Here is a 19,944-nt window from a genome sequence, read left to right on the forward strand (position 1 = left end):
GATTACCCAATTATTTTTTCCAATTAAGGGGCAATTTAGCATGGCCAATCCACCTACTCTGCACATTTTTGGGTTGTGGGGGCGAAACCGACGCAGACACGGGGAGAACGTGCAAACTCCACACGGACAGTGACCCAGAGCCGGGATCGAACCTGGGACCTCAGCGCCGTGAGGCGGTTGTGCTAACCACTGCTGCCCTGCAAACAATCAACTTATTCCCTGTTAATATAATTTGACCTGTTTATGTTCATTCTCTTATGTTGAAGTGCAGAAACAAAGCGAATTAATTTGCAATGGGATTAGTTTTTATGAACAGATTTTCACAAGTAATTTCGTCATTAGAACCAATGGAGACATTACAGAGAATCCATTCAGACAAAACACTGTCCCGATACAGAGGAAAGTCAATTTTACTGATAACCTATAGTAAATCTCTGGGTCCATTCTGTTGGGGGTGTGGAAGGTGGGACGTGGATCTAGGCGGCGCCTCCACCAGGGAATCAACAGGCGGCGCCTGGAAAGCCGCCCCCTTCTGCCGGGTATTTAAATGCCGCTCACTGTGACCCGAATCCAACAGTCCGGGAGCTGGTTTGTTCACTGAGTTCCTGACACAACCATTTCCCCCAAATGACCAGATGGATGAGGTGGCCCATTTCTCTCAGTTTGTTGCTGACTTTCTTATCCCGTGAGTAGTTTTTATTGTCCAAGTCTCTCACTGTTACTGTCTCAGTGTTAGTCTCTCTCTGGAATGTTCCAGAGTCACCAATCATTTCACCAGCATTAATCCTCGGTCTTTTTGATATATTTTTACAGGTGTCCAGTCGGATATTGAGGATATTGACGACATTATGTTGACTCAGTCAGAGGCAGAGACCGGGAATCCCGGAGGCTCCATGAGGCTGACCTGTAAAATCAGCGGCTTCAATCTTGACGACACCTGGATGAGCTGGATCCGACAGGTTCCCGGACAGGGGCTGGATTCGCTGATTTGGTACGACAGTTCTTCAGTCAGCTTCCATGCCCCAGAGATTCAGAATCGATTTTCTGCGTCCAAAGACCTTGCAAACAACATCTTCTCTTTAACCATGACGAGTCTGAAGACCGAAGACACCGCCATCTATTACTGTGCAAGCTCCGGGGGTCTGGACTATTGGGGACAAGGGACAATGGTGACGGTGACTGCAGGTAAAAACCATTGAATTATTTACTGGCTGCTTTATTTCAGTCGTTGTTTAGTATTTTTGTCTATTTTAACAAATCATTTGTTCACTAAAATGTGGGTTTGGTGGATACTATATTGAGATTTTGTTGCAGTGTTTCATGTGATTCTGGTGTAAAAGGTTATATAATTACTTTGCCTCTTGACAAAAGGTTGTGCTGAGTGATTCAGTCCCTGGTTGTTATGATTTGATGTTTATTTGCTGAGGATACTGTGTGGTCTGGTTACTTTAAATACCTAACGTCTGTTAAACAGTTTGGCGGTTCTGCAATGTATAATCTCGGTGACATCTGGAGGCTGCAAGTTTTACCACCTCCTGCAGTGTTGGAAACGAATCCAATATTAACAAAATATGCTAAGTTTGATGTGTTCTCCGTATTCACAATACTGATGATATTGTTTCATATTTCTCTTTGGTTTAATTATTAATTCATTTGGTAACAGACTGAGTTGGTGGGTTCGAGATTGAAGTTTTCTTGAAAAGTTATGTTCGATTCTGTTGCAAGTGTTTTTTGAACTGAGCTGCTTCTCCACGCAGCGAGCTTTAGCCCCTTGGTGATGAGATTCGGTGTTTTCCTGGAGAAGAGATTGTGTGTCTAGGTGACTTGACATAGAACATAGAACAGTACAGCACAGAACAGGCCCTTCGGCCCTCAATGTTGTGCCGAGCCATGATCACCCTACTCAAACCCACATATCCACCCTATACCCTTAACCTTACATTTATTAGGACACTACGGGCAATTTAGCATGGCCAATCCACCTAACCCGCACATCTTTGGACTGTGGGAGGAAACCGGAGCACCCGGAGGAAACCCACGCACACAGGGGGAGGACGTGCAGACTCCACACAGACAGTGACCCAGCCGGGAATCGAACCTGGGACCCTGGAGCTGTGAAGCATTTATGCTAACCACCATGCTACCCTGCTGCCCCCAAATAAGTTATATTTGTGAAACGGTTTGGCGTTTCTACATTTTTTAAGCTCGGTGACATTGAGATGTTTCCTGGTTTAATGCAAACAATGTACATGTTTGAAACTGTTTGAAACACGACTCTAAGGAGAAAACGGGCAGGTGTTGGAGATGAAGAAATTAATTAACTATATATTCGGTCTTTTTTATTTTAACTGATGATTACAGATTAAAATCAAACTTTTGGCTTCATTCAGAACACAATTCGCTGCTGCAGTCTCAAACTACTTAATGAAAACGTTTTCATATTGGAAAGTAAAATTAATATAATTTAAACAATTATATCGCGGTTATATAACTCCATATTAACCATAGATGTTTTCATAATAAATATCATCCATCATCAATTGCCTTTCACAATTCTGCTGTGCTCTGCACAGCATTAGCATGATCGGAAACGTTTATCGGCTTTAAATATTTTGTGATTTTGCCTGAGCTGTTTTAATAATAACATACTGAATCTACAGCTTTGTTCAGATACACAAGAGATTGTAAAAACGTTTTATACCCCTAATTACGTTTGCAGTTACTTAAATCTGATTTTAACATTGCAGTTTGGCAATTTGTGTGTACAGTTATTATATTCCCTCTGTGCAGCTGCAGCAATATGATTCCTTCAATGTCATTTGTAGTTGGAGAGCGAGTCGATTGTCATTAATTTAATCCTAACGTTTTCTGAGAGGTCGAGGTCTCAGGCAGTGAAGGAGATGTTCGTATGGTTTATTTGAATTGTAGGAATGTTCAAACTGCACAAGGCTGGAGATTGACAAGTAAAACCTTGAAATTCAAAGAGATTAATTACAAAAGCCGAACATTAGCTTTGCAATAAATAATAACATCCTATCTCCCATAGCTGTGCTGCACACAGAACAGAATTGTGGGAAAACGAATGATAGAATAGAAGAAGAAATTATATCTGAACCTCTTGTTTATTTCTTCTGAAACGTTAAAATGAACAAAAAAATCTACTCCATTTGCTCATTGTAATTTAGTGTTGTGATTAAGGATCTGAACTATTTGTCTTCACTATGTTTACACTGATTAATTTGGATCCGCTTCCATTAAATAATATCTTTGAGGACTAAATTACTGGGATTTTTTGAGTTTTTAAATCTAGGAAGCTATTTTATTGATGACAGACTGCCAGGGTCTTTATTTATGTTTATATGTGTAGTATCGAATTACGACGGGTTCAAAACTCGGAAGTCTAGCTTTAACCATAATATGATCTAACCCCCTCGTCCATCCACCACACCCCCCACTGCTACACTGACATATATGGAGAAACACATACACAAACGCACGCGCAGGCGTGGGCAGTTCTAACACTGTCAGCAAGGTTGAAAATATCTGCTATATTTCACTCATTGATTTATCACCTGAATTACAGTCTGAGAATAGATGGAATTCAGGATTTATCACCGCCTTCAGAAATGTGCAAATTTAACATTTTTGGTAGGTTAAAAAAGGGCAGTTAGAGTAAACGCAAAAAAGTAAGTACTAAAATTTGATTAAATTCATATAAAAGTATTATACTGTCTGAATGTTTCCATCCGGTTATGTGAAGTTTATTGATTAACATTTCTTACTACTTAATAAAACTCAGATTATTTAACAATGTTTCATGCAGGAACAAATTTAAATGATAGAAACTATTTTTTACTATTTATATTATAGAGTGCAAGTCATCTAACAAGACAACTAATTGACAATTAACAATAGCTTACAATGCAATATTAATACTGACTTATTAAACATAAATGACCCCCTACAATTCAGTTGTAGACTCGGCACGCACAATATAAAAGTTTTTAATGAATTTTAAATTGTATCGAAAATGAATTTAGAAAACAATGAATTTCTTTACTCAGGTATTTTAGTTCGATTATCTTGTTGATTACATTTTTAATGCTAATAATCATCATTATTGTCACAAGTAGGCTGACATTAGCAACCGAGTTACTGTGAAAAGCCCCTAGTCGCCACATTCTGGCGCCTGTTCGGGTACGCAGAGGGAGAATTCAGAATTTCCAAATTACTGAACAGCACGTCTTTCGGGACTAGTCGGAGGAAACCGGAGCACCCAGAGCAAACACACGCAGACACGGTGCAGACTCCGCACAGATAGAGACCAAAGCCGGGAATCGAACCGGGGTCCCTGGTGCTGTGAAGCAACCGTGCTAACCACTGTGCCACCGTGCCACCCCCACATTTAATTAAGCAATTAAATAAAACAGTCAATCGTTTTTTAATGAGAATACTTCCTGGTTTCTTTCATTCTTACTTTGTCACCACTCTCTGTTACAGACATGAAACTGCCATTAATCTGTTATATTTAATATGCTCATTGTCAGCGAAATTATATTTTAGGTAACATGACTCAGAGAGGGAGAAATCGTCGGAGAGAGTATGGGAATGAATGTCAGTTCATTTCAAATCAGCTATTGAATTATTGTTATCAGAAGTTGATCATTGATCAGTTCGAATCAGTTTGAATGAAATTGACAGATTGAACAGACCTATCTGCTGGGAACTCGATTGTTGTACCGTTTGTGTCTTTTCGATTTATGTCCACATGGTCACTGTGCAGGGACCAGGAATTTTCCCGACTGGTTGTAAATCTTCTGGTTTCTTCTCCTGTATTTCAGAGAGTAAGATTTAATTGATTTATTTTAAAGACATGCATCTGTAAGAAATGTGAAAATTTGACTTGATATTTGACAAGTGCATCAGAAATTTCTCTCACACGCCCACACGCAAACACATTCTGAAACACACACCGTCTCTCTGTCTGTCTCTGTTTCACACATCCACACACACACAAAACACACACTCTTTCTCAAAATATTTCCCTCTCTCACACTCTCTCTTGCACACACAACTTCTCTCTCAAACACACGGAACCTCTCCCACACTATCTCTCTCACACATCCACACAAAAACACTAACATGTTCACACTCTCTCATACACTTTCTCTTACACACATACGCACTTCTCACACATGCACAAACACACTCACACACATCATCTCCCTCACATGTCTGTCAAGCAGTTGCACTCTTTCTGACAAACTCGTTTTCTCACACACACACACATACTCTCTCTCTCTTTCTCTCACTCTCTCATACACACACATGCACGCTATTTCTATTTATCTTTCGCTCACTCTCACATACACTCTCATACACATTCACTCACACACACATACTCTCACACACTTTTTCTTCACTCACCTGAAGATGGAGCAGTGCTCCCAAAGCTCGTGATTCCAAATATACCTGTTGGACTTTAACCTGGTGTTGAAAGACTTCGTAGTGTGCGCATCCCAGTCCAACGTCACACTTTCTCTCATCACACGTACTTGCTTACACACACTCTCTCTCTCACACATATACTCTGTGGCTTCACAGCACCAAGGTCCCAGAGTCGATGCCCGGCTTGGGTCACTGTCTGTGCAGAGTCTGCATGTTCTCCAGGTGTCTGCGTGGGTTTCCTCCGGGTGCTCCAGTTTCCTCCCACTAGTCCCGAAAGACGTTCTGTTCGGTCATTTGGAAATTCTGAATTCTCCCTCTGTGTGGTCGGTGCCGGACTGTGGCGTGTAGGGACTTTTTACACGAACTTCATTACAATGTAAGGCAACTTGTGACAACAAAGATTATTATTACATACTTTGAACTCTCCCGCACAAAGATACATTCTCCTACACGTTCGCTCTCGTCCATACTCTCACTCACATACACACTATCTCCCTCTCACAAATGCACTCTCCCTTTCGCAATGTCTCACACACATTGCCTCGCTCACACACAATCTCACACAGACTTATAGTCTCACGCAGATAGTCTCATGCACAACCTCTTTTGTTCTCACATCTTTTATCACACACACTCGTTAACATTCACTCAGCCACCTTCACTCATTCCACCCTATCTCCCCACACTCCATCACCCGCAATTGCGTACCCTGGATCACTCACACTCACTTTCACTCATACGTGCTTACTCATACACCCACACTCAAGGACGCACTGTAATTTACGCACCTTCACTCAATCCACCACCCTCGTACACCTCCTCACCAACCAACCCTCCTTCAGTCAGTCATTCACTCTGACCCATTCACTCACACTCATCCATGCTCCCCTTCCTCACTCACTCAGACTCATTCATTCATCTTCACTCACCCACAATAACCCACCCTCACTCACCCAACGACACTCACCCACCCTCACTCACTCGCATTGACACATTGTTTCTCACTCTCCGTCATTAATCCACCTTCATTCAAAGAACAACAAAGAACAAAGAAACGCACAGCACAGGAACAGGCCCTTCGGCCCTCCAAGCCTGCGCCGACCATGGTTGGCCGTCGAAACTAAAATCTTCTACACTTCCGGGGTCCGTATCCCTCTATTCCCATCCTATTCCGTATTTGTCAAGATGCTCCTTCAACGTCACTATCGTCCCTGCTTCCACCATCTCCTCTGGCAGCGAATTCCAAGTACCTACAACCCTCTGGGTTAAAACCTTGCCTCATACCTCATACATGCCCCATGCAGCTCCTCTAATCCTTCGCCCTCGCACCTTAAACCTATACCCCTTGACCCCTCTACCCTGGGAAAAAGTCTCTGACTATCCACACTGTCTATGACTCTCATAATTTTGTAGACCTCTATCAGGTCGCCCCTCAACCTCCTTCGTTCCAGTGAGAACAAACCAAGCTTATTCATCCTCTCCTCATAGCTAATGCCCTCCATACCAAGCAATTCCTGGTACATCTCTTTTGCACCCTCGCTAAAGCCTCCACATCCTTCTGGTAGTTTGGCGACCAGAATTGAACACTATACTCTAAGTGTGGCCTAACTAAGGTTACAACATGACCTGCCAATTTTTATATTCAATTCTCCGGCCGATGAAGGCAAGCCTGCCGTATGCCTTCTTGACTACCTTCTCCACCTGTGTTGCCCCTTTCAGTGACCTGTGGGCCTGTAACCATGATCTCTCTGACTGACAATACTCATGAGGGTTCTACCATTCACTGTATTTCCCTACCTGTTTTAGACCTTCCAAAATGCATTACTCATATTTGTCCGGATTAAACTCCATCTGCCATCACGCCGCCCAAATCTCCAAACTCTCTAAATCCTGCTGTATCCTCTGAGAGTCCATATCGCTATCCAAAATTCCACCAACCTTTGTGTCGTCTGCAAACTTACTAATGAGACCAGTTACATTTCCTCCAAATCATGTATATATACTACGAACAGCAAAGGTCCCAGCACTGATCCCAGCGAAACGCCACTAGTCACAGCCCTCCAATCAGAAAAGCACCCTTCCATTGCTACTCTCTGCCTTCTATGACCTAGCCAGTTCTGTATCCATTCATGCAACCATCCTCACTCGCCAAGCCTTACTCACTCAGCCACACTCGGACACCTCGCACACATCCACCCTCAGTCAGCGCCAAGCTAATCACTCACTCAAACTTAATCATGCACGGTCACCTGGATACCCTCAGTCACCTACCTTCAGTCGCCTCACTCACCTGCCGATCTTCCCTCATCCAACTCAGACTCGACCACCCATCCTCACGCACCCACCTCTTTCTCATCCACCTTCTGCTCACTCAACCTCACCCATTGACTCACTTGTCCTCTCTCACTCCCGCTCACGAATTGAGCGGGAGAGTATATTGGAGGGGAAAGGAAGAAATAACTAGTGCCAGGCCACAGAACGACTGGCACCCGAGCGTGGGTGGCTGACAATGGAATAGCGAGAACCGGAAGAAAGCACAGAGCGCTGGGGGAAATGCAGAGAGCCCGATAGAAAGGCAGAGAGTTGGGGGAAAGTGCCAGGGGTGAGGGTTGTCGAAAACGGGAAAGAGGCGTGGGAACGTTTAATAAAATGACAGAGAGCGTGGAATAGGAAGAAAAGCTTGGGGGAAAGTGCAGCGAGCCTGGGGCAGCATAACCAGCTAGGAAAGAGCAGTTGAGCAGGTATATCGGCAGAAAGCCAATCGCAGAGAGTGGAGAGAAGGTGCAGGGAGATGGGGGAAAGTGTGGATTTTTGGGACAAGCGCCAAGAATCGGGGTAAAGGGCCAAGTGCTGGGTAAAGAGTAAAGGGCCAGTGGAAAGTTCTGGAAACTGAGGCAAGCAGCAAAGAACCGGGAATAGTGCAGAACAGCTGGGAAACGTGCATGGAGCCAGGGAAAGGACAGTGGTCTGGGTGGGGGGCAAAAGGCTGGTTGTCAGGATAGGTGGAATGTAGAGTTAACCCCACAATCAGCTCAGCCATAATTTTATTGAATGGCCAAGGGGACCTGGGGACCGACTGGCCGACTCTTGCTGTTAATGTGCTTGATCCAATGATTAGATAGTTTTGGTGTTATTTGATCTTTTACTCAAATGTAGAGTTCTGTGGTCATTCTCTAAGTATGTCTTTGGAAGGTGTGAAGGTTTGAAAGTCACAATTCATTATAGAGTTGGAGAGAGGAGGAGGTAACGGTCACTTTGAACAACAGCAATTTCCAAAACTACAATGATATAAAGGAAGAGACAACTTCATTGCCACAAAGAGCTGTTGATTGAGAAATAAAAGCTGGCAGAAATAATGAGGTCGACTCTTTGCTCTTCTATTTTATTCCAATTAAAGTGCGTCCATCAGATGACATCAAATGTTAATTTTCTGTAATGTGTTAAAGATGAAGAAGGGATCTGAGTGTCTAAAGTGCGAATAACGAGACGGTGATTCCTAAATGATGGAACAAATAGAAGCTCACATATGGATGCAGGTTTTAATGGGAAAATATTATGATAAGTTTGTATCTGTATCCATACTCTAAGTTGTGTGATACCTTAAGCACAAATAACAGAGCCTAACTTGTTGAATGGGCCATTCTCTCCCAGCGACACCGTCTCCGCCCACTCTCTACATCCTGGTCTCCTCCTGTCAGCAACACAACACCAATGGCTCAGTGACCTACGGCTGTTTGGCGATGGACTACTCCCCAGAAATCAGCAGCCTTACCTGGAAAAAAGATGGGCAGCCGATCACCACAGGAGTTAAGAAATACCCGTCAGTGAGAAACAAGAAGGGAACCTACACCCTGAGCACCCTAACCATCATCGAGTCAGAGGGGGGATGCAGCAAAATAAGCTGTGAGGTTCGATACAGCGGCTCAGACAAGAGCATTGGAATGACATGTAAGTGTTGTGGAAATTGTGAGAAACAGAAAGCCTATGATTACCTTGTATAGGGTATTCGTTGTAACACATTTACACTAAACTTCATTGTCCTGATCCATGGAAATTCCAGCTTAGTGTATATTGGCCGCAAAATTACTATTAAAGTATGAGGCCATTTTATTTATTCTCATTTTTTTCTGTAAGAAATGTCTAACACGTGTTTCTTGAAGGCCGCCTGCCTGACAACCATCTAAATATTATCCTCACCGTGAGTTCCAGTGAAGAAATCACAAGACAGAAATTTACAACCATCGTCTGTTCAGTCAACGATTTTCGTCCAAAGTCAATGACGGTGAAGTGGCTGAAGAATGGACAAGCCATGGGTTCAGGAATTGTCACCTCTCCCGCCTGTGAAGTGAACGGGAACTTCTCGGCGAGCAGTCGGCTAACAGTCTCCGCTGGGGAATGGTTCAGCAAAGCGGTCTATACCTGCCAGGTCACTCATCAAGAGGTCACGCAAAGTCACAACATCACCGCGTCTGGTAAGAGACACAAACAGAGGAAACAATAAATCATCCTGCAATCTGATGTTAATCCAAATCAGGAATTTACTAAAGTTACAAAACACAGAACAACTTCTCATTTACTGCCATGTAGTTTGTGTTTCATTCTGATGTCAGAGCTCCATTAGGATTGCTGACCATTCAGAATTTTATCAGAACAGCAAAGAATGTTTCCTCTACCTTCAAATCATTTAGTGAGTGAGGTGGACTTGATACCAGCTTTATCCTGAGACAACTGGTTGTATTTGAGAGGCAGGGGGCGCCTGGATCCCTTTACTGATAACAGCTCCGGGGAAAGTTCATCCAACCTATTTATGGATCAGCGTTCATTACTGCGTTCCATCGATCAGCAATGGTGTTCTCGAATTGGGAATGTTGCAATGCTTATTCGTTGGAATGATACCAGGATTGAACGACTTTAACAATGAGAATAGTTTTCATACACAAGCTTGTTTTCCTTTGAGTATCGAAACTAAACGGCAATCGTTAGGGGTTGATATTTCGAAGTTGATTTATTCCCATTGAGTGAGTGAAGGCTGAATAATGCTGTCCTGTTTCTTGAGATGGAACTTGGGTTAATTTCATTTTTTCATTCACAGATCCGTCCCTTTGCACTGATGCCTCAGTAACATTACTGCCACCGCCAATAGAACAGGTCTTACTGGAGGCGACTGTAACCTTAACATGCATCGTTTCGAATGCTCCATATAGAGTCAACGTGTCCTGGAGTGAAGCGACGAAGCCGCTGAAATCAGAGATTACCGACCAGCCTGAGGCAGATACTGAGAGCGTGGTCAGCAAATTAAACATCTCGACACAAGCCTGGCTGAGTGGGGCTGCTTTTGACTGTGTGGCGAGCCATCAGGACCTGCCAACTCCTTTAAGAAATTCCATCCGTAAGAATATAGGTGAGCGGTGTCATTGAAGCAATAAGTGAGTCATTGTGTCTATCTCTAGCGTCAGCACAACGGTCAATATTTAGTGTTCAGTACATCTTCGGTCTACTCTGATGGGTAATTCCGCTAACTAAATAATCTGTGCCTGTAGAATTTATGGGGAAATTGATATGAATGATGAATGAATTGAAGGTGGTGATATTCGGTTCAGATGGAGCAAGAACATTGACCATAAGTCATAAGAGCTGGCCTAGGCAAGGGGGCCCATGAAGACTGCCCGGCATTCATCGAAATTATGATTGATCTCATATCAATCTCAATTCCATTTTCCCGCCATAATCCCATATTCCTTGATTTTTTTTTTACTCATTAAAAATCTGTCCATCTCAGCGTTCAATATACTTCACGACCAAGTCCCTACATCTATCTGTGTTAAACAATTCCACAAATTCTCTGCCTTCTGGGAGAAGACATTCCTGCTCATGTCTATCTGAAATAGGGGTTCCCTTACTTTGAAATTATGCCCCAGTCCTAGATCCTTCCACAAGGGAAATCAACCTCTCAGTATCTACCCTGTAAACCCCCCTGAGAATCGTTTATGTCTCAATCAGATCGTCTTCATTCTAATCTCCAGTGAGTACAGGCCCAACCAGCTCAACCACTCACAAAAATCCCCCCATACCCGGGATGAACCTCGTGCACATTCACTGGACAGCTTTTAAAAATAATATGTCTGCCTGAGATAAGGGCGCCAAAACTATTCAAGTACATAAGATGTGGTGTAGCTAGTGCACTGTATAGTTGTAGCAAGGCCTCCCTATTTTTATGTTCCATTCCACTTAAAATGAAGGTCAACATTCAATTTGCATTCCCTATTAGTTGAATGTTCGCGTTCTGTAATTCCCCAAATCCCTCGTTTCTGCAGTCCTTATCCATCTTTATCCTAATTAAAGTTCATTTCCTTTATTTCTCCTACCACAGTACATATTCTTACATTTTCTGACATGAAGTCCCATCTGCCAATTCTCATTTAACTTGCCTTCCTCCCTATTTATGTGGCTTCTGCCAACTTGGTAATAGTACATTCACTTATCCATCGCTGTTTAGACATTCACGTGGATTACATAGAATCATAGAATTTACACTAGAGAAGGAGGCCATTCGGCCCATTGTGTTTGCACCGGTCCTTAGAAAGAGCACCCTGCTTAAGACAACACCTCCAGCCTATCTCTGTAACCCCATCTGACCTTTTTGGACACTAAGGGTTAATTTATCATGGCTAATCCACCTAACCTGAACATCTTTGGACTGTGGGAGGAAACCCACGCAGACATGGAGAGAACGTGCAGACCCATGCCAGGAATCGGACCTGGGACACTGGAGCTGCGAAGCAATAGTGCTAACCACTGTGCTACGATGCCGCCAACAGCTGCTGGTTCACTTTTTGGCCTGTTTGTTACTTCCTCAAATAGCTGCAATAAACTTGTGAAGCATGATTTTCCCTCCATGATGCCGCGCTGACTGCGAGATTATGTTATGTATTTCTAAATGCTCTGTTATTACATCCGTTATAATGGACACTAACTGTCTCCCACTGACAGGTGTTAAGGTCACTGGCCCTTTTTTGTCTCTCTCCCTGTTTTGAATTTCGGCAGTTTTCCAATCCTCTGGGAGTAAGGTGGGAGGAGCCTGGTGTGAAGCTCATACACCAACACACAACAGTTGGATCAATGACCTGTTTCCCTGCTGTACACTTTCTGAAACTTTCTGGTACAACCCCGTAAATTCTCAGGCAAACCTCTGCTCCGAGCTGGGAAACCGGTCAGATCCCAAAGTGGAAAATGGAAGCCTTTAAAATCCAACACAAAACACATTTCTCTCACATCTAACCCGCGGTTCCATTGTCTCCGGAATTCCCCATTTTATTGACATTTATTGTACATTTTCTGCAGATCCCAATCCGCGGGAACCGTCCGTCTCTGTCCTCCTGCCCTCGGCTGAAGACGTCTCCGTTCAGAGATTCGTCTCCCTCAGCTGCTTAGTGAGAGGTTTCTCCCCCCGAGAGATCTTCGTCAAGTGGACCGTCAACGACAAGCCGGTGAATCCCGGGAACTACAAGAACACCGAGGTGATGGCGGAGAACGGCAATAGCTCCTTCTTCATGTACAGCCTGTTATCCATTGCAGCGGAGGAGTGGGCCAGCGGCGCTTCTTACTCCTGTGTGGTGGGACATGAAGCCATCCCCTTGAAGATCATCAACAGAACGGTTGATAAATCCAGCGGTAAACCCAGTTTTGTGAACATTTCCCTCGCTCTGATGGACACCGTTAATTCATGTCAATGAGAATCTATCACTTTCATTTCGAACTGCAAAAAATAATAAATGTTTTTACTTCTGCTTGTGATTTAAATACACAACCGCTCAAATACTGTTCCATTTTTTCTAATGCCAGATCTGTTTGGTAAAGATCGGATCTTTACAGGACTCAAAGTTTTACGGAAGCAATGCGCGCAGCTCTATTATACCTGCGCTAGAAACTGAGTAAATCTCATTCATTATAGCCTTCCGCAAAGTAAATAAATCAGTTTTCCTTCCGCTGTGGATAAGTAGGGCAATTTCTCATTTCAGATAAACAAACGCATCACATTACATCTCGGTGTACCTGCTTTTCTCATTGTTCATTCATTGAAATATGATATCAGCTGTAAGTTGCTGCCCCACACCCTCTGCAAACTGAATTGCGGGTCTCACAGAAACATAGACCAACTATCCCAAGAGAGGAGAAAGGTACATGGTTAATCTGCTTCACACTGTATCTAATCCACTGTACCTTCACTTCCCAACAATGAGCGGAGAAGGGGCATTAGTCAATCAATTATCACCCCACTTCACAAACAAAGAGAGGGACAGAGGCATTAGTTAATCCACTAATGCCCCCGTATTCTCAACAAAGAAAGGGGGCGGATTAGGCAATCCACTGTACTCCCACTTCCCCAACAGAGTGGGAGAGGGGAATTAATCAATCGATTGTACTCCAACTTCCCCAACACAGAGTGGGAGAGGGGAATTAGTCAATCCACTGTACCCCCACTTCCCCAACACAGAGTGGGAGAGTGGAATTAGTCAATCCACTGTACCCCCACTTCCCCAACACAGAGTGGGAGAGGGGAATTAGTCAATCCATTGTACACCCACTTCCCCAACACAGAGTGGGAGAGGGGAATTAGTCAATCCATTGTGCCCCCACTTCCTCAACACAGAGTGGGAGAGGGGAAATAGTCGATCCATTGTACCCCCACTTCCCCAACACAGAGTGGGAGAGGGGAATTAGTCAATCCATTGTACCCCCACTTCCCCAACACAGAGTGGGGGTATTGGTTAATCCACTCTACCCCCATTGCCCAAAAGAGAGTGGGGGTGGGTATTAGTGAATCCACTTTATCCCCACTGCCCAATAAAGAGTGGGGGTATTAGTTAATCCACTCTTCCTCCACCGGCCAGCAAAGAGCGGGGGGGGGGGGATTAGTTAATCTACTCTACCCCAACTGCCCAGCAAAGAGCGGGGATGTTAGTTAATCCACGCTACCCCAACTGCCCAGCAAAGAGCGGGGGTATTAGTTAATCCACTCTACCCCCACTGCACAACAAAGAGGGGGATATTAGTCAATCCACTCTATACCCGTTCTCCAACAACGATCGGGGGTATTAGTTAATCCACTCTACCCCCACTGCCTAACAAAGAAAGAGGGGGGGGGGGACTGGTGCAGCCACTGTCCCCTAACCTCCCCAACAACGAGTGGTTTAGGGCTATTAATAATAATCTTTCTTAGTGTCACAAGTAGGTTTACATTAAAATTGCAATTAATTACTGTGAACATCCCCTTTTGTTAACCCACTTTCCCAACGAAGAGAGGGGGAGGGGCATTAGTCAACCCACTGTACCCCTCACATGCCCAAGCAAGAGGCAGGGGCATTAGTTATGCACTGTTCCCCCACTAGCCCATCAAAGAGAGGGGAGGGACATTAGTTAATACATTGTGCCCCCACCTCCCCAACATTGAGAGGGGGAGGAGCATTAGTTAATTCACTGTCCCTCTTATTTCCCTAACGTAGAGAGGTGAAGGGGCGGTGGGGAAGGCCCCCACCAACAAAGACACCTGCATTATTTAATGCACTCTAACCCACTTCCCCCAACAAACAGAAGAGGAGTGACATTATTTGACCAAATGCATCCATATATCCCCAAGAAAGAGCGGGAGAGGTGCATTATTCAACCCATTGTATTCTCACTACCCAACATAGAAAACTGACGAAGAAATCGTTAACTGATTTTGTTTCTAAGTCACCAAGAAAAATAATAATTAAATGTATTATTGTCATAAGTGGACTCACATTAACACTGGAATGAAGTTACTGTGAAAAGCCCCCAGTCGCCACATTCCGGCGCCTGTTCGGGTAAACAGAGAGAATTCAGAATGTCCAATTCACCAAACAGCACGTCTTTCGGGACTTGTGGGAGGAAACCGGAGCACCCGGAGGAAACCCACTCAGACACAGGGAGAACGTGCAGACTCTGCTCAGACAGTGACCCTAGCGGGAATCGAACATGGAACTCCAGCGCTGTGAAGCAACAGTGCTACCCACTGTGCTGCCATGCCGCCCATAGGAGAATCGCATTAGATGACGCATTGCACCACCATATTCTCAACACACAGAATGGAAAGGAAAATTCCTTTCGAGGGGGCGAAACAATGAACTCACTGTCCTCCCACTCCCCCAGCCGAGAGTTCGGAAGGCCGGAAGAACACAGCTTTCAACAATGCAAGTCATTTCGAACTTCGTGGTCGTGTTTTCTTCTTCCATCAGGCCAATCCTAGTGTGTAAAATATATCTTAAAACAGGACAATTTCTAAATCAAATAATGCTCCATTTCCTGTTAGTCATGTGCTAACACACGCAGACACGCACACAATACACACATATACACACGCACACACAGAAATGCACACATACGCGTGCACATGCAGATACACACACATATAAACGCAGATATGTTAAACAAGACAAGCAGACTCACACAAGGATATAAAACACAGTTGGAACCATCATCATATGCAGCAGCACATAGTGAGAAGACAGTAACACAGACATGAAGATATACACTGCCACCCACATTAGCACACATATATGGGCACATGGAGAAGCACATTAACAGCTTACACACGGATAAAGAAAGACATACATGAATACAGCAGAGCATTCGGATGCACACAGTTAAATGCAAACATTAGCGTGCTCATACACGAGAGGACACGAAAACACACATTAGAACATAGAACATAGAACAGTACAGCACAGAACAGGCCCTTCATGTTGTGCCGAGCAATCATCACCATACTCAAACCCACGTATCCGCCCTATACCCGTAACCGAACAACGTGCTGCCCAGTACACAGGGGACGTATATATTTCAAAACATAGTCATATAAATATATCAATGCATACATACACGTATTAACACATCAACACAGACGTATATACGCGCGCACAGACACACACACTCGCATAAACATTCGTATATTGATTGATATGTGGTGCAGAAGGAAACATATCACTACCTATATACCAGGCCAGAACACATAAGCGCGCATTAACACAACTCTGAATAAATAAACATAGACTTCAATACAAAATATCTCATTCATACAGAAACATAGACAGAAGCACGAAATGCACAGACAATCACACAGGTTAAAACTCATGGCACATGAACAATGAAATGAACGCTCATAAACACACCTTGACAGACAAACCGTTCAAGGCAAATCATGAGTTAGTTCAGCATTAAAGACAAACGACGAGATAACAGTATATTTCTAATATAACATTTGATGGGCATATTCACAAAAACCTATCCCCATTTCATAATGATCCCACAAACGCACAAGTGTTTCCATTACCATAAACAACTAAGACAGGAACTGACGTCCGAATTCTTAGCAGAAATATTACAGTTTTCAAAGAAGCTCAGTGAACTTCCCTCAATATCAATCGTAATAATCTCACATTGTAACAAATTGTTCGAAAATAAACTGAAACTAAATAAAAGCTGCCATGCTTTCGACACGGACTGTTTGAGGAACGTAAAGGAAGAAGAGCTGTGTAGACAGTGACAGAGATCGGTTTCTGAGTGGCACGAACTCAACAGAGTGGGGATAAAGGGATCTTTTTCATGATGCCAGGCGGTGACTAGAGGTGTGCCTCAGGGGCCAGTGCTTGGACCACAACTTTTCACAGTATACATTAATGATCTTGAAGAACATGATGTGGAGATGCCGGCGTTGGACTGGGGTGAGCACAGTAAGAAGTCTTACAACACCAGGTTAAAGTCCAACAGGTTTGTTTCAAACACGAGCTTTCGGAGCACGGCTCCTTCTTCAGGTGAATGGGCATTCACCTGAAGAAGGAGCCGTGCTCCGAAAGCTCGTGTTTGAAACAAACCTGTTGGACTTTAACCTGGTGTTGTAAGACTTCTTACTGTGATCTTGAAGAAGGAATTGAAGGCACCGTTGCTAAGTTTGCAGATGATACAAAGATCTGTAGAGGGGCAGATAGTATTGAGGAACGGGGGGGGGGGGGGGGGGGAGAGAGGTGTAGACGGACCTGGAGAGGCTAGGAGTGGGCAAAGAAGTGGCAGATGGAATACAATGTGGGAAAGTGTGAGATTATGCTCTTTGGAAGCAGAAATTGAGGCATAGGCTATTTTCTAAATGGGAAGATGCTTAAGAAAACAGAAGCACAAAGGGACTTGGGACTCCTTGTTCACGATTCTCTTCAGGTTAACGTGTAGGTTCAGTCGGCAATAGGAAGGCAAATGCAATGTCAGCATTTATGTCAGAAGGGCTAGAATACAAACCACGGGTGGACTTCTGAGGCTATATTCCCGTACCAGCCTCCCCGAACAGGCGCCGAAATGTGGCGACTAGGGGCTTTTCACATTAACTTCATTTTGAAGCCAACTTGTGACAATAAGCGATTTTCATTTCTTAAGGCTCTGGTCAGATCCCATTTGGAGTATTGTGAGCAGTTTTGGTCCCTGTATCTAAGAAAGGATGTGGTGGCCTTGAAAAGGGTCCAGAGGAGGTTCACAAGAATGATCCCTGGAATGAAGAACTTGTATGAGGAACGGTTGAGGACTCTGTGTCTGTACTTGTTGGAGTTTAGAACGATGAGGGGTGATCTTATTGAAACTTACGGGATATTGCGAGGCCTGGATAGAGTGGACGTGGAGAGGATATTTCCACTTGGAGAAAATCTAGAAGCAGAGAACACACTCTCAGACTAAAGAGACGATGCTTTAAAACAGAGATGAGGAGGAATTTCTTCAGGCAGAGGGTGGTGAATCTGTGGAACTATTTGCCGCAGAAGGCTGTGGAGGCCAAATCACTGAGTGTCTTTAAGACAGAGATAGATAGGTTTTTGATCGATTAGTGGATCAGGGGTCATGGGGAGAAGGCAGGAGAATGGGGATGCGAAAAATATCGGCCATGATTGAATGGCGGAGCAGACTCGATGGGACGAGTGGCCTAATTCTGCTCCTATATCTTATGGTCTTATAGAAGATATAAAATGATTATTAAATTCGGGAATATATTACTCACTTAAGAAAGATAAAAGATAATATGTATAATAACACAAGATATCCTGGAAGGGAACACAATTTAACTACATTTCCTCGGCTCCATCCTCGTAGATAACACAGACCACACCTGGACGGAAGACTATGAGGATGATAACGGCAACATCTGGACAACCGCTTCCACATTCATCACCCTGTTCTTCCTGAGCATGTCGTACGGCACAGCAGTCACTCTGGTGAAGGTGAGAAGATTCAATCCACTCACACTTAAAACTGACAGCAGCAGTTTGAAAACTCATTGCAGTTTTCATTGATTACAAAATCTAACACTAATGCCCTAGATCACAAACATCTGCTTTGTTATTTAATCTTCTTTTACAGATTAAGTGACCGGTTGAATTTTGGAGATCGTAGATTTTCATCAGCTCTTCATCAATATCTCTATTACGAATTCATAATATGTCCCTGGTGATCTTAAAATGTTTCTCAGTTTGCAATATAAGTAATAATATAGATGTATTGTAATTTTAGCTTATAATTGTTCTGTAGTTTGATTTCCATTTGTAAATAAGTAACATTTTTTCACTCCTTATTCGCAATTATTGCCTTCCTTTTATGAGTTCCTGTTCTCTCTTTCTAGTGTATGTTGCAGATGTATTTGACAGCTCAGAGCGGATGTGTTCTGCTCGTAGTGCGACGCTCAATTGGTATATTCTCTTTTGTTAATTTGAAAATGAACTTTTCTGCAATTATTTCTCAGAATCTTTGAAATAAATCCTAAATGAACAATAAACTGATTGTGACTTTGCTGAACTCCTGTCTCCAAAGCCCCTTTGTGCCGATCCATTTTCCCATTGCACTCATTTCACTTATACTCTGGTCAGTCACAGTTCCACGTCAGAACAGCGGGTACTCTGCTTCATCAGAGACCGATACAGGGTAATGAATGGGAGAAGAATGGTGTCCTTCACAGTGACAATCAAGACACTACCAGATTAGCTGCAGCACGGGTTAACACTCTCCATGTTGGCCAAATAAATAATTCCCAGGCTATATTCAACAATGCCGACAGAACATAGAACAGTACAGGCCCTTCGGCCCTCAATGTTGTGCCAAGCCATGATCACGCTACTCAAACCCACGTATCCACCCTATACCCGTAACCCAACAACCCCCCCCCCCCTTAACCTTACTTTAATTAGGACACTACGGGCGATTTAGCATGGCCAATCCACCTAACCCGCACATCTTTGGACTGTGGGAGGAAACCGGAGCACCCGGTGGAAACCCACCCACACAGGGGGAGGACGTGCAGACTCCACACAGACAGTGACCCAGCCGGGAACCTGGGACCCTGGAGCTGTGAAGCATTTATGCTAACCACCATGCTACCCTGCTGCCCCGGAGGTACATATCAAGGAGTGAACCCTAGACGCTGGGACGTATATCACACAACAAATAATTGAG

The 19,944-nt window shown here is 43.8% G+C and overlaps 1 gene segment (V, D, J or C); it reads left to right on the forward strand.

Moving 5' to 3' along the window:
* Positions 1–597: 597 nt before the first annotated feature.
* LOC119959964 lies at positions 598–13,264 on the forward strand. The segment is given in 6 exon segments: positions 598–685; positions 814–1,185; positions 9,100–9,396; positions 9,609–9,920; positions 10,541–10,849; positions 12,790–13,264. Coding segments are annotated over 6 exon segments (1,740 nt in total).
* The last annotated feature ends 6,680 nt before the right edge of the window (positions 13,265–19,944 follow it).

The sequence above is a fragment of the Scyliorhinus canicula genome, unplaced genomic scaffold (assembly GCF_902713615.1).
Source record: "Scyliorhinus canicula unplaced genomic scaffold, sScyCan1.1, whole genome shotgun sequence".
Lineage (NCBI taxonomy): Eukaryota > Metazoa > Chordata > Chondrichthyes > Carcharhiniformes > Scyliorhinidae > Scyliorhinus > Scyliorhinus canicula.